Source organism: Rhincodon typus, chromosome 14 (genome assembly GCF_021869965.1).
Source record: "Rhincodon typus isolate 14 chromosome 14, sRhiTyp1.1, whole genome shotgun sequence".
Classification (NCBI taxonomy): Eukaryota; Metazoa; Chordata; class Chondrichthyes; order Orectolobiformes; family Rhincodontidae; genus Rhincodon; species Rhincodon typus.
In genome coordinates, this window is record NC_063345.1 from 66142583 (window position 1) to 66159344 (window position 16762).

The 16762-nt window shown below is 42.5% G+C and overlaps 1 protein-coding gene across 10 annotated transcripts in view; it reads left to right on the plus strand.

The window, feature by feature from the left end:
- LOC109920579 (muscleblind-like protein 3) overlaps positions 1–16762 on the plus strand; it is a 144380-nt gene that overhangs the window by 110964 nt on the left and 16654 nt on the right. For all 10 annotated transcript variants that reach the window (XM_048605038.1, XM_048605041.1, XM_048605039.1 and 7 more), the window contains 2 exons: positions 4153–4317; positions 6770–6970. In XM_048605038.1, the coding sequence (XP_048460995.1) occupies positions 4153–4317; positions 6770–6970 (366 nt within the window). The remainder of the gene's footprint in view (positions 1–4152; positions 4318–6769; positions 6971–16762) is intronic.

The following is a 16762-nucleotide window of genomic DNA, read 5'->3' on the forward strand; positions in this document are numbered from 1 at the left end:
CTAGTGTTAGATTTTGTGGATTCGTGATCACCATTACCAAGTATAAGCAATCACCTACGCTCGGTTCGCAATAAACAACTGCACCTCCCAGTCGCGAACCATTTCAACTCCCCCTCCCATTCCTCAGACGACATGTCCATGCTGGGCCTCCTGCAGTGCCACAACGATGCCACCCGAAGGTTGCAGGAACAGCAACTCACATTTCGCTTGGGAACCCTGCAACTCAATGGTATCAATGTGGATTTCACAAGCTTCAAAATCTCCCCTCCTCCTACCGCATCCCAAAACCAGCCCAGCTCGTCCCCGCCTCCCTAACCTGTTCTTCCTCCCACCTATCCCCTCCTCCCACCTCAAGCCGCACCCCCATCTCCTACCTACTAACCTCATCCCACCCCCTTGACCTGTCCATCCTCCCTGGACTGACCTATCCCCTCCCTAACTCCCCACCTACTCTCACCTTTACTGGCTCCATCCCCGCCTCTTCGACCTGTCTGTTTCCTCTCCACCTATCTTCTCCTCTATCCATCTTCTATCCGCCTCCCCCTCTCTCCCTATTTATTTCAGAACCCCCTTCCCCTCCCCCATTTCTGATGAAGGGTCTTGGCCCGAAACGTCAGCCTTTCTGCTCCTATGATGCTGCTTGGCCTGCTGTGTTCATGCAGCTCTGCACCTTGTTGTCTCATAAGCAATCGATTGTTCATAAGCAATTTGCAGGTGGCTTATTGAGTTTGTTAAGAAGTTGCAGTTTTAGATATGATGCATTATTTCCTTAAATAAAGAAAGGAAATATATGATTGATGATAAATGAGAAGGCTTTACTGATCCCAAAGCTGTTCAGTAAATTGAAGAAATACAGGCATTGGACGCCTACAGTTTGGACTGTTTGTCTCCAGTAGTTCATAGTCTTTCACGGTAACAGTCTGCTCTGCCCTCAGGCTGATTAGGGAAACTCCTGGTCTTCTTCCAAGAAGGTGATGGTTGTATCCCTGAACCCTCTTGACCTCACTTCCTGCTTATTCTTGTTAGTGAATGTTATTTTTGGGGCTGACAGACTATATTGCCACTTGTCCAAATCCTCTTAGCTAGTGACCATGAAATAGCTAAGCATGATTTCAGGATAATCATTGTCCCCTTGCCTACCTTTATCTGAAAGTTTGCTTTCATTCTGCAAACAAAATGCCTTACCTTACCAAATACTGGCTGGTTAACATGGTACATATGACACCAAATAAATCTTTGATATGAGTTCAATGGAAAATTGTATCCTAAGTGATCCTGGGGATTGTTGTAGCTTTTTTTGTGCCTTCCTTTTATCTTTATTCAGTAGAAATTTGTTTATGTTTGGGAAACTTTGTTATTGCAGTAATAAAATCTCAAGCTACGCAGAAAATTCCATTTTATAGAGGTCCCAAAATTCCAACGCTAGGGTACAAGTGATGGTTCTATGTTAATTGAGGGTAATTGGGTGAGAACGTGACTGCATATATTTACTTGGATAACAAGTAATCAGTGGGGTTGGAGTTGGGTGCTGTGAGTTTGATAGAATTCTGATTAGAAAAGCACATAAAAACCGAAAGAACTGTGGATGCTGTAAATCAGGAACAAAAACAGAAGTTGCTGGAAAAGCTCAGCAGGTCTGGCAGCATCTGTGAAGAAAAAATCAGAGTTGACGTTTCGGGTCCGGTGACCATTCCTCAGAACTTCATTGTCAGTCCTGGTGTTTGACCAAGTATATGCTAGAAAAACACATGCCTGGACTTTTGTTGAACCAACTTTTGTGCTGAGCAGTGGAAACAGGATGGTTAACTATTTGTAAGTCAACGATTAAAAACCAAGCATTACTTGAACCAACAAGTGGAGAAAATTTCAGAGAGATGGTTGAATCAAAATCTGAAGTATTGGGCTGTGTTTACCCACACCTGTTTTCTGAATGTGAATCTTATGGAAAAACCATGTGGACCTGCTTTACTTCTTTACCAAAGAGGAAATGAAACATAGCCATGGCATTTTACCTACCATACAAAAACGGGATAAGAAACAAACTTTTATCAGAAATGCAAACTGATGATTGAGCTCAAATGAAGATTTGAACAAACTATTAACTTGCATGGATAAAATTATCAAAAAGACAATTTATTAACTGCTTATGAAGTGGGGTCAGATTTTGACAAAGTCAGAAAGTGAAGTATATTCGTTGGAAGAATACGTAATGGAATTCAATAAATTGTATGCCAGACTGCAGAAATACCAACTGGAAATTTCCCAATCTGTGCTGCATTTAAGTACTTAGACTGTGCCAAATTATTGAGTTTAGACAGATTTCAAATTTTGATGGAAGTTAAGCAAGAAGCACACGAAAGCATTCCTCTCCAGCAGCATTTGTGGTGAAAAGGGGTCAATTGGCCATACCATAGAAATGGAACACAATGCTTACAGGCTGGTGAGGCTATCTAGATTTAGTTTGCAGACAACAATACAAAATAACTTAGCAAGCTAAAATGAGGACAGAACCATTTTCAACAATTTTATCAAATGAGAATTTGGAACATAGATTAAAAGAATGAACTGCAGAACTACCTAGGGTTTACTCAGTTGATACAAGGTGTGATTCAACGTACCATGACACCATGAATTTGTCCAAACAGTAAAAGGTCATTCAAAACTAATCACAAAATGGAAGATTCTGAGGAAGCAGACAGAGATATGAATTAAGGAGATGGGAATGGAATTGGTCTCGAGACATTTCAGCCTAATGATGAATGTTGTTAGCAGAACCTTTCCATAATATGGTATTAAAAAGTGGATGCACATCTGCACTGTGTGGAATAGTCTGGTTAAAATGCTACCTAGACACTCTGAATAATAAGGATCAGAACAAAGTTAAGGAATTTGAGTGTTTCAGATATAGAGACAATAGCATACTAAAATCTTTAAAAAAACTAGTAAAATAACCAGAATAGAACATTTTATTAGTATGGATGTTCTGGACAGTGAAATACTCTTGTTATTAAGTATACCATCAATGAAAAAAAAACACAAATGAAACAGGATATGGAAAATGACAAAGCTTTTATATTCAGGAGATCTGTGAATTTGTAATTTCCACAATTATAACACTATTGTATTCCTTTAATGGAACACCATTTCTCTGCCAAAGAAACTAAAGTACCATTATTGATATCAAGTGGCTTTTAAGTACACTGAATTGGAATTTAGGCAAAATGATTTCAGCATTGTTTGCATCAACAATCTTACTTGGTAAATATTACTCCCATTGAACTTACTCAAAGTAGGTTCTTGTAAAAAGGTGCAGCAGCTTCAGAAACTGAAATGGAGAAACTGCAAAGTCTAATTGGATAGCTGAATTGGTTTGGCACCTGAACAAAGCAAGATGCCAGTTTTGAAGTCTCGGGATTGGGTACGGCTGTGAAAAGTGTTGCTGTTTGGCTTGAGAAGCTAAAAAGGATTAGAGGAGTCGTTTGAAAATGAAGGAGCAAATTACTGCAGATGCTGGAATCTGTACTGAAAACAAAAACTGCTGGAGATCACAGCGAGTCAGGCAGCATACATGTAGAGAAAGCAAGCTAACGTTTCGAGTCTAGATGACTCTGATGAGTCTCCATCAGAATCATCTAGGCTCGAAACATTAGCTTGCTTTCTCTCCATAGATGCTGCTGACCCACTGTGATCTCCAGCAGTTTTTGTTTTCATTAGTTTAAAAGTGAAGTACTTTAGCAGCTCTCATTGAGGCAGTAAATATGGCATTTTTCTTAGAAAAAATATTGGAAAAAGTTAGAAAAAGGAATTCAGCAACAATTGCCATTGAGTACTATATTGATAATAAGTCCCTCCGGCGTAACTTATACAAAATGTGTGAATGAGAAAAAGACTGAGAATTAATATTGCAGTTTTAAAGCAAGTGCTGGAGAACAGAGAAACCTCTACATTGAAATGGATGCTTAACATCAGACAACTATCTGATGGTTTTATGACGAAAAGAACAACTTCAAACGAGCTATTAGAAGTACTGAAATAAAGGACTTTGGAACTTTAATGAGAGAGAAATATGGATCCTTCCGGAACCATTTTATATCTCTGTTAACGAGTCAAATTTTCAATGGTGTAATTGTCTTTTTGGTCTTGTTTTTGCAGGGGCGTTGCACTCGGGAAAACTGCAAATATCTCCATCCGCCCCCACACTTGAAAACACAGCTGGAGATCAATGGACGGAACAACCTGATCCAGCAGAAGACTGCTGCAGCCATGCTTGCACAACAAATGCAGTTCATGCTGCCAGGCACGCAGCTGCAGCCAATGGTGAGCACTGGCTGCATCACATGACCTTTCCATCTCCAAGACCAGCTACTTTCACCTCCGTAATGATGTCCAAATATGCCTCTGTCTCAGCTTTTTTGTTGCTGAAACCCTCATCCATGCCTTTGCTACCTGTAGGCAAGACTATTTCAGTACTCTGGTCACCTCCCGTTCTTCCAACATCAATAAACTTGAACTTATCCAAAACTCTATGTTCTAACTTGCTCTCATACATCACCTCTGTTGTTGCTGATCTGTCTGATATGCCTTAATATTGAAATTCTCTTCTTTATTTTCAAATCCCTCCACTATTCCCATATTCATAACTTCCTATTCTTTTGTCTAATTCCTCTTTCCTTCATTCCATGCCTTTAGCTCCCTTGTTTCCAAGATCTGGAATCCTTACCCCAAACCCCTCTGCCTCTCTACTTTGTCTGCCTTTTACCTTTCATACAAAAATGAATAGTGCCAAAAGTCTGGTAGGCAGCTATATAATGTCCAGGATAATGTGTCCGGGCCATCACAAACCAGTTAGCTTAATGTCAATCATGGGAAAGACAGTTAGAACTTGAATTAAAACTGAAATACTGAAGAATTCAAACCAGACTTAAAACATTAACTCTGTTTCTCTTTCCATGGACACTGCTAAACCTGCTGAGTTTCTGCAGTATTCTCTGTTTGTTTATGGGTTAAGGATATCTGTTCAGACTAAGAAAAGGTAGGAATGGGGGTTTCTACGTGGGCCACTGAGGGTCACCGCTCATAATAAACAATTTGGACTTGGAAATTGGAAGGGCAATTTCCGAATTTTCAGATGTCACCAAATTGAGAGTTTATGTAATGCTGAGGATGAATCCAGCAACATACAAAAGGGACCATTAATAAACTAGCAGGAGGTGCTAATTTGCAGATTTACTTCAGTATAGATAATGTTTTGGTGCTGCATTTTGACGAGAACAATAAGGACCTCGCTTATTTCTTGGAAAACAATCTAAATGGGCCAAAAGAGGAAAGGTGTCTGGGAGTATATATAGAGAAGTCATTTAAAACAGTGACACAATAGGACCATTTTTTTAAAAAATGCAAAGAAAGTTCTTGTGTTTATTTTTAGAGTAGATTTGCAAAGCTGAGAAATTATGTTTAACATACATTGAATCTTGAGTATACTGTGCTTTGTTCTGTTCTTATTACAAGTGATGTAGGGACATTAGAGAAGATGCAAAGAAAAAAGTTCACATGGATTAGTGCCACTGATTTGCAGTTTTGCAAAATAATACACCATAACTTTGAAGATCACAAGGTACGCCAGAGATCCTTTGATCAATCATCATTCAACTTTTTATGTTTCTGTAATGCTGTATCTCCACTGATTCCGTATTACACAGGATAACCACACCTCAAAAGTACTTAATTGGCTATAAAGTATTTTGACTGTCCTGAAAAGTAACAGTTGCTATATAAATACAATTTCTCCCTATTTCTTTTCTTCTGGTTAAGCTGGAATTTTCCACTAACCCTTATTGAAGAGCATTACCGTAATTTTCTACAGTGCAGGTTAGCTTTTGAGGCGATAGCATGTGGAAACTCAACTGGTCAGTATGTGTGAGGCAGTTTGGATGTGCTGGTCAGCCTAGATTTCGCATACGGTGAGAATACTTCTATTTGCTTTGTTATCACAGTTGATCAGGAGAATTCAGGAAGCCTTCAAGGACTTAAAAATGTAGATGTAATAACCATTCCCCGTCTTCAGAGGTTCTCAATGAGGCCTTTTGGGAAAGGTAGAATTTTAAATAAGTTCCACTGATAATATTTAATCCTGGATCATTTTGGAATACAAAGAGGCCACGATATGTTTCGGCTGCAAATTCCTTAAACGTGTGTTGAAACTGTTTATGGCAAGGCCGATGATTGAGGTACATTGTGACAGACATCAGGGTGAGGGTGGTCTCTTGAACTATTTTAGATTACCTAAGGAGTGGATTTGGAGGGAAATTTCCCAGATTTTTGACCCTGATTGTTCTGGAATTTTACTTGTTATTTTCTGCCTCTCCCAAGAGATCCATATGATGGATGTGTCTCTTCCATGATGTATAATACACTGTTGGGGGTTATTTACCTCAGTTGGCTGGACTGTTAGTTTGCACAGCAGTGTGATGCCAGCAGCGTGGGTTGAATCCCCACTCTGGCTGTGGTTATCATGAAGGACTCTCCTTCTCAACCTCTCCCCTTGTCTGCGGTATGGTGATCCTCAGGTTAAATCACCACCAGTCGTCTCTCTCTCTAATAAGAGAACAGCCCTACCGTCTGGTAAGACTATGGCGACTTGATAATACACTGTAAGTAGATGCAGTTGGCCAATGGGCTGTTCCCTTTCTGTTGTAGTAAATCTGTATGTAATATAACATCCAAGTTCTGACATGCTGTGAGTGCATTTTCTTTTTATCTTTATCCACAGACTACATTTCCTGTAACTCCATCTTTAGCAACAAATCATACAATGGGTCTTAATCCCTATCTGAGTCACATGACCCATGGGATGGGACTGGTTCCGACAGAACTCCTGCCAAACACGCCAGTCCTGGTGTCAGGGAATCCCACAGTTACAGTCCAAGGAAACACAGCGTCACAGAAACTAATGCGGACAGATAAATTGGAGGTATCAATAGTTATATACATGTGTGTGCATTTCCTGTATATATGCAATAAAGTGATTAACTTCCTTCTAAACACTTTTTACAGTTGTGAGAACAATTTACCACAATTCCATGTCTGTGCAATTTTTGTTAACATCTTCCATTATAGTTTCCGGTGTCAAAATTTATAATTGTGATTTTAAACTATTCTGGTAATGTTTAGTAATGTTACTGGATTTGCAATATGGAGGAATTCAACAAAATGAGTTAAAATCTCACCTTGGCAGTTGGGGAATTTTAATTCCAGTAGATTAAATAAAATGGAATATAAAGCTAATATTAGTAATTGTGAAACTAGAGATTGTTAGTCCACTAATGTGAACCTTAGTGGTTCTGGCCTACTTGTGACTGTTGACCCATAGCAATGTTTTTGACTGCTGACTGCCCTCTGAAAAGATGTAGCAAACCACTGAATTGGCTCAAGGGCAATTAATGATGAACTATAAATTTTGCCTTGTGAATTAATAAATAGAAGTTGCTGATGTAAAATTGCCGAACTATAATTACACCATCCTACCATCAGAGGCCACTATCGACCAAGAATTTGGCCAAAAGAAGCTCCTATTCCATCACCATGTCTTTACTGGGAATTGTGCATGAAATCACATTTGTGCACTGTTTGTACCACATCTCCAATGCAAGAGCAGGAGTTCATAGAGTTGTATAGCATGGAAACAGACCCTTTGGTCCAACATGTCCATGCTGACCAGACATCCTAAATTAATCTAGTCCCATTTGCTAGCATTTGACCTATATTCCAATAAATGCTTCCTGTTCACGTACCCATCCAGATGCCTTTTAAATGTAATTATACCAGCCTTCAACAACACCTCCAGCTGCTCATTCCATACATGCAGCACCCTGTGCATGAAAAAGTTGCCCCTTGGATCCCTTTTAAATCTTTCCCCTCTCATCATAAACCTATGCCCTCTAGTTTCAGACTCCACTACCCTGGGGAAAAGACCTTCACCCTATACATGATTTTATAAACCTCTGTAAGGTCATCCCTCAGCCTCCGACACTCCACGGAAAATAGCCCAGCCTTTTCAGCCTCTTCCTATAGCTCATAGCCTCCAATCCTGGCAATATCCTTGTAAATCTTCTCTGAATCCTCTCAAGTTTGACAGCATCTTTCCTATAGCAGGGAGACCAGAAGTGAATGCAGTATTTCAAAAGTGGCCTAACCGATGTCCGGTACAATCGCAATATGACCTCCCAACTCCAATACTCGATGCACTGATCAATAAAGGCAAGCATACCAAACATCATCTTCACTACCCTGTGTACCTGCGATTCCACTTTCAAGGAATTATGAACCTGCACCCCCAGGTTTCTTTGTTCGGCAATACTCCCCAGGACCTTACCATTAACTTTATAAGTCTTGCCCTGTTTTGCCTCACAAAATGCAACACCTCATAGTTATCTAAACTAACTCCATCTGCCACTCCTCAGCCCATTTGCCCATCAGATCAAGATCCCATTGTACTTCGAGGTAACCTTCTTCATTGTCCACTTGCCACTAATTTTGGTGTCAAATGCAAACTTACGAACCATACCTCCTGTATTCACATCCAAATCATTTATATAAATGACAAAAAGCACTAGTCCTTGCAGCACACCGCTAGTCTCAGGCCTCCCGTCTGAAAAGCAACCCTTCACCACCATCCTCTACCCCTTACCTTTGAGCCAATTCTATATCCAGTTGGCTAGCTCTCCTTGTATTCCATGTGATCTAACTTTGCTAACCAGTTTACCATGTGGAACCTTGTTGAATGCCTTGCTGAAGTCCACATAGACAACGTCCACCACTCTGCCTTCTTCAATTCCCTTCGTCACTTCTTCAAAAAACTCAATCAAGTCAGTGAGACATGATTTCCCATGTACAAAGCCATGTTGTTTATCCCTAATCAGTCCTTGATGGTGTAATTATAGTAATTATACATGTAAATCCTGTCCCTCAGGATCCCCTCCAACAACCTGCCCACCACTGACATTAGTCTCACCAGTCTGTAGTTCCCTAGCTTTTCCTTACCACCTTTCTTAAATAATGGCACCGTGCTAGCCAACTTCTAGTCTTCTGGCACCTCACCCATGGCTATCAATGATACAAATGTCTCAGCAAAGGGCACAGAAATCACTTCCTTAGCTTCCCACAAAGTCCTGGGGTACATCTGATCTGGTCCTGGGGATTTTTCCATCTTTATATTCATCTCCAGTGGGCTTTTACATTGAACGATGTGGTACTAGTTGATACACAGTGATTGGGAAGGAAATTCCAGATGTTTTACCCAGTGCAGTGAGATGCAGCGCCACATAAGGGGTTTTGACAACAGAGCGATATCGTCATTGGACTAGTAATTGAGAGGCTAAGGTTAATTTTGTGGGGACACAGGTTAAAATCTCACAATGGCAGCTTGTTAACTTTTGATTCCATTAATAAAATTAGGAATTGAAAGCTAGCATTAGTGATGATGACCAGAGACATAATTGATGATCATAAAAAAAGCTCATATCTAATGCCGAAGGAAGTCTGCCATCCTTAACTGGTCTGGCCTACTTGTGACTCCACAGCAATGAGGCTGACCCCCAACCTCCCCCTGCAAAGTCCCAACAAGCCACTCAGTTCGAGGGATGGGCAACAAATACTGGCCTTATCAGTAAAACCCATATCCTATCAAAAAATATATTTTTAAAAATGGGTAAGTCCGGATGATTTGTGACTTGGAGAGAAACTTGGAGATGATGGTGTTCCAACAAACAGTATTGTTCTTATTTTTCTTGCAGAATTGTAGAGTTAGGACATGCTATCTAAATAAGTTTGATACTTATTATAGTGTAAATTGTGGAAAGTGCAATACTCCTTGTTTTAATTTCAGTCCTTTGCATGTTTGCTTGCTGTAGAAAAAACCATGCTGCTAGGAAAACTCGTGATGTCCTGGAACAGTAAGATATATAATCTGCATTGGTCTCAGCTAGCAGTTATTATGAGGTGGGGAGAGGGGAGATAGTCCACTAAAATATATGAAAATCAGAGAAAAAAATGATATGCATACCCCTGTCATAGAGCCATCAAAGAGGCCAAGAAACAGCTCAGACACATTCAAAGTACTCTTGTATTCCTGCCTTTCAGTAAACACATAATAAAAGCAGCATTGACTCCTGATTCCTCATCGACCATGGATAAAGTGCAGCTGCAGAATCTTGTTGCAAAAAGCATTTTTTGTCCATCCCTAATTGTCCTTGATCTGAGTGGCTTGGCAGGCCATGCCAGAGAGCAGCCAGAAGCCAATCTCACTGTTGTAGATGTGGAGTCACATGTAAATCCTGGTGTTACGGGCTAGTGAAGCTACGAATAGAGAGCAAGTGCAGCTGAACACGTGGCTACAGTGCTGGTGTAGGACAAAGGGCTTCAGATATGTGCATCATTGGGATACCTGCTGGGGAAGGTGGGACCTGTACAAGAAGGATGGGTTGCACCTGAACAGGAGGGGCACCAATTTCCTGGTCAGGAGGTTTGCTAGAGCTCTTCGTGAGGGTTTAAACTAGTTTGGCAGGGTGATGGAAACCGGAGTTACGGATCAGGGAAAGGGGTAGCTGGTGTACAGGTAGATACAACATGCAGAGAGTCTGTGAGGAAGAATAGACAGTTGATATGGCAAAGTTGCAGTCAGTGTGACGGGTTAAAGTATGTCTGTTTTAACGCAAGAAGCTTCAGGAATAAGGGTGATGAACTTAAAGCATGGATCAGCACTTGGAGCTACAATGTTGTGGCCATTATGGAGAATTGGATAACACAGGGGCAGGAATGGTTGTTCGATGTTCCGGGGTTGAGATGTTTAAAAAAAAATAGGGAGATGGGGGAGTGGCATTGCTAATCAGGGATGATATCACAGCTGCAGAAAAGGAGGTTGTTGAGGAGGGTTTGTCTACTGAGTCATTATGGGTGGAAGTCAGAAACAGGAAAGGAGCAGTCACTTTATTGGGAGTTTTCTATAGACCCCCCAGTAGCAACAGAGACTCTGAGGAACAGATTGGGAGGCAGATTTTGGGAAGGTGCGGAAGTAATAGGGTTGTTGTCATGGGTGACTTCAACTTCCCTAATATATACTGGAACCTCCTAAGTGCAAATAGTTTGGATGGAGCAAATTTTATCAGGTGTGTCCAGGAAGGATTTCTGACTCAATATGTAGATAGGCCAACTAGAGGGGGAGGCCATATTGGATTTGGTGCTTGGCAACAAACCAGGCCAAGTGTCGGATCTCTCAGTGGGAGAGCATTTCAGTGATAGTGATCACAACTCCCTGACCTTTACTACAGTCATGGAGAGGGATAGGAGCAAACGGTATGTGAAAGTATTTAATTGGGGGAGGGGGAATTACAATGCTATTAGGCAAGAACTGCAGAGCTTAAATTGGGAACAGATGTTCTCAGGGAAATGCACAACAGAAATGTGGAGGTTGTTCAGGGAGCACTCGCTATGAGTACTAGATAGGTTTGTCCCACTGAGGCAAGGAAGAGCTGGTAAGGTGAAGGAACCTTGGATGACAAGACATATGGAACATCTAGTGAAGAGGAAGAAGGAAGCGTACTTAAGGTTGAGGAAGCAAGGATCGGACAGGGCTCTTGAGGGCTACAAGGTAGCCAGGAAGGGAGGTGATGGCCTAGTGGTATTATCGCTGGACTGTACATCCAGAGACCCAGATAATGTTCTGGGGACCTGGGTTTGAATCCCGCCACGGCAGATGGTGGAATTTGAACTCAATAAATATCTGGAATTAAGAGTCGAATGATGACCATGAATCCATTGTTGATTGTCGTAAAAACCCCTCTGGTTCACTAATGTCCTTTAGGGAAGGAAACTGCCATCCTTACCTGATCTGGCCTACATGTGACTCCGGACCCACAGCAATGTGGTTAACTCTAAACTGCCCTCTGTGCAATTAGGGATGGGCAACAAATGCTGCCTCGCCAGTGACGCCCACATCCCATGAATGAATTAAAAAACTGAAGAATGGACTTAGGAGAGCTAGAATGTGGTATGAAAAAGCCTTGGCGGTAGGATTAAGGAAAATCCCCAAGGCGTTCTATACTTATGTGAGGAACAAGAGGATGGCCAGAGTGAGGGTAGGGCCATTCAGGGATAGTGGCAGGAACTTGTGCGCGGAGTTGGAGGAGGTAGGGGAGGTCCTTAATGAATTCTTTGCTTCAGTATTCACCAGTGAGAGGGACCTTGACACTTGTGAAGACAGTGTGAAACCGCTGATATGCTCGAACAGGTTGATGTTAGGAAGGAGGATTGCTAGAAATTTTGAAAAACATGAGGATAGATAAGCCAGACAGGAAATACCCAAGGTTCCTACAGGAGGCGAGGGAAGAGATTGCTGCGCCTTTGGCGATGAACTTTGCGTCTTCACTGTCCACTGGAGTAGTACCAGATGATTGGGGGGTGGCAAATGTCATTCCCTTGTTCAAGAAAGGGAATAGGGATAATCCTGGGAATCACAGACCAGTCTTACTTCTGTGGTGGGCAAACTATTGGAGAGGATGCTGAGAGATAGTATTCATGATTACTTTGGAAAGCACAGTTCGATTAGAAATCGTCAGCATGGCTTTGTGAGGGGCAGGTCATGCCTCACAAGCTCAGAAATTTTATAAAAAAGACATTATCCACAACATTATTATTGTTCATGTGAGAAGGCCTGCTTCAGTTAGGGCAATACAGTGGCATGTTGGTTAGCTCTGCTGCCTCACAGCACCAGGGACCCAGAATTGATTCCAGCCTTGGGCAACTCCGTGCGGAGTTTGCATGTTCTCCTGGTTCGTTGTGGGTTTCCTCCGGGTGCTCGGGTTTCCTCCCACTGTCCAACGATTTGCAAGTTAGGTAGATTGGCCATGCTAAAAATTGCCCTGTAGTGTCAAGGAACATGCAGGTTAGGTGGGTTAGCCGTGGTAGCTTGATTGATTGATTTATTGTCACATGTAACAAAATATTGGAAAAGTTTTGTTTCCGAGCAGTACAGTCAGATCACAGCAAGCAAAGGATGTACAGATCAAAAAGAGTTAGAAGCATACAGGTTACATTGCAGGTTACATTATTTGAGGCTAGAGTCCATTCAATAGACTGATAATGGCTGGAAAAAAGTTCTTTCTGAGCTTGCTCGTGCATTTGTTCAGACTTCTGTATCTTCTGCTTGACAAAAGAGGTAGGTGTAGGAGGTCAGAACCAGGGTGCGATGGGTCTTTGATGATGTTGGCCACCTTTCTGCGGCAGCAAGTAATGTAAATAGAGCCCATGGATGGAAGGTTTGCTTCCGTGATGGTCTGAGCTGTGCATACCACCTTCTGTAGTTTCTTACCGTCCTGGGCAGAGCAGTTGCCATACTAGGCCATTATGCACCCAGACAGTATGCTTTCAATGGTGCATCGGTCGAAGTTGGTGAGGGACTTTATGGACATGCCAAATTTCCTGAGCTGGCTGAGGAAGAAGAGGCATGTTGTGCCTTCTTGACTATTGCATTTACATGGGAAGTCCAGGACAGGTCGTCAGTTATCGTCACTCTAAGGAACTTGATGCTGTTCACACTCTCCACCTCAGTTCTGTTGATGTAGATGAGGGCGAGTTCTCCTCCTTTCTTTCTGAATTCGATGATCAGTTCTTTAGTTTTGCCGACGTTGAGAGATGGTTTGTTTTCATTGCACCACGTCACCAAACCCTTATCTCCCTTCTGCTTTTTGAATCGTCGTTGTTAGATATCTGTCCCACTACAGTGGTGTGATCAGCGAACTTGTAGATGGCGTTCATTCGGAATTTGGCAATGCAGTCTAGGTGTACAGGGAGTACAATAGGGGGCTGAGGACGCATCCTTGGGGGGCTCCAGTGTTGAGTGTTACTGTGGAGGAGGTGCAGTTACCTATCCTCACTCATTGCGGTCTATGGGTCAGAAAGCTGAGGATCCAGTTGCTGAGGGCGGAGCTGAGACCAAGGTCATGCAGTTTTGAGATCAATCTGGAGGGGATAATAGTGTTGAAGGCGGAGCTGTAGTCAATGAGCAGGAGTCTGACGTAGGTGTCTTTGTTCTCTAGATGTTCCAGAGATGAGTGCAGGGCTAGGGATAAGCATCCTCTGTGGACCTGTTATGTTGGTAGGCAAATTGTAGGGGATCGTGGCAGGTTGATAAAAACCCTCCATGCGAGGCCTGGGGATGGGGGTATAGGTGGGATGTTCTTTGGAGGGAGGGTCGGTGCGGACTTGATGGGCCGAATCTTCTCTTTCTGCACTGTAGGAATTATATGATTCTGTACCAGACATAGTTAACTTGAGGACGTAGCCTGGACTTTCTGGACTGTGTCAAAGTGATGTAGCATATGCATGACATTTCATACCATCAAGTGTTCTCGTAACTGAGCATTCAGTCTCTAGAGAAAGGTACCAAATATAGCTGGCCTGTCTGTGCCACGTGGCAGGGATCTGTTACTGCAGAGTATTGGAACTGCCTGCAGCCTATCCTGCAGAGAGGCCATGGTGCTGGAGATATTGAAATGCAAAGCAAGTTACTCCAAATGCCCTAGAATATTTGGTTCAGTGAAGCTGTAATTGATATATCTGGTTCATCCATTCTGAGCATTAATGTTAACTGAACCAGGGTGATTGAAGAGCTTTCAGGCTCAGCTGATATAGAAACAGGATCAGCATTCCTGTTCTTTAAGTTTTTTTGTTGAAGCCACAGGAACTCCTACCTGCACACAACCCTCAAGGTCTAGGGTGTAATCCTTAATGAGCACTCAGTTAACTGATCTCAATAAATCCAGTGACAAAGTGTTACAAGGTCTACCTTGGTGCTTGTGGGCTATGGAAAGGAAGTAGCAGTTAGGTTCTCCCACTCCTGTTAGTCTGTCTTCTGTGTGAGAGGTTGCGTCAAGTTCAACGCTGGGCATCAACAGGGTTAGGCTTGACAATTTGACAATTATAACCTGATTGCCTATGATGAAATAACAAATTAGATATATACTCTGTTGATTAGAAGAATTAAAATAAATACCATCCAACCTTTCCAAACTCCCTTGTGCCTTAAGTGGCCTATAATTTCTGTGCCTTCTTGATTCACTTGCTGTCTCTTCTAGTTTTGGCTGTTCATGTTCCCATGCCGAATATTCTTTCTGGATTCCCCCAATCTAATTCGTTTAAACCGTCCTCAGGCACATTAACAAATCTCCGCGCAAGGTTGCTGGTCCCATTTTGGTTTGGGTGCAGTCCATTCACCTTGTACAGGTCCCACTTCCCCCAAAGATAGTCCCAATGTCCCAGAAATCTAAAGCCCTCTCTCCTTCACCATCTCTCTGTGCACACATTTATCTGAACTACCTTCCTGTTTCTATACTCACTAGCACGTGGCACCACAGATAGTCCAGAGATTACTACCTATTGGTCCTGTTTTTTAATCTACTTCTAGGTCTTCCAGTTCTGCTTCCAGGACCTCATCCCTTTCTGTACCTATATGTACCGTGATCTCTGTCTGTTTACTCTTCCCCCTTCAGAGGCTCCGACTGCTTTCCCTGCACAGTCATTTCCCTGGACAGTATCTAAAACAGTAGTTATGTCAGAAAGGGAGATGACCTTTCATTCGTGCATACCTGCCTTTCTGTACTCTGCCTGTTCAGTCTTCACCTCCAGTGTGACTGTCTCGCTGAATGTGCCATCCATGACATGCTCAGCAGTGCAGATGCTCCACAGTTAATTCACCTACACATCCGGCTCCAAAACACTGTTCACCAGTAACTGCAGCTGGAGACTTCTTGCACGTGTGGTCACCTGTGACAGTTGAAACTTCCATGATTTCCCACATAGCACTGGAGGAGAATATCATGGGGGTGAGATCTACTGCCATAACTTTCCTTAAGCCCCTTTATTCCTCCATTTTTGTAAACAAAAGCTTACGTAAGAATATTATTAACTTATTTGTCGTGCTCTACCTTTATGTCCCTAACTTATATTACTAACTGGCCATGATTTTCACTTATTCCTGTTGTTTCTCAATTAATCTGTTCTTCCAAAAAATACACTTTTTTAAAAAAAATCCCAAGCCAATCATACCACCACCTTCCTGCTATATCTTTTTGATTTGTTTCCTTGATCAACAGACCCTTGAAACTGCAGCTATTAAACTCGGACTTCGTCTTGTTGCTGTACCCCCACCAATCCTGGACCTCAATTTATCCTGTTGCTGACTCCCTCTCTCTGCTCGGTTGAAGTTGAAGTATTGGGCCCCAATCCTGGGTTTCACTGTATCCTATTGCTGACTGCCCTTTGTCGGCTGTCCTCCCCAACCCCCCCAACAAAAAAAAAGTCCTGGGCCTCAATTTATCCTGTCACTGACTTCTTTCTTTCTGCTCGGTTTAACCTGAAGTGTTGGACTCCTGATCCTGGGTCTCAATTTATCCTGAGATAACAAGGTGTAGAGCTGGATGAACACAGCAGGCCAAGCAGCATCAGAGGAGCAGGAAAGCTGACGTTTCGGATCGAGACCCTTCTTCAGAAATGGGGGAGGGGAAGGGGATTCTGAAATAAATAGGGAGAGAGGGGGAGGCGGATAGAAGATGGATAGAGGAGAAGATAGGTGGAGAGGAGACAGACAGGTCTAAGAGGCGAGGTTGGAGCCAGTAAAGGTGAGTGTAGGTGGGGAGTTAGGGAGGGGATAGGACGGACAGGTAAAGGAGGCGGGATGAGGTTAGTGAGTAGGAGATGGGGGTGGGGCTTG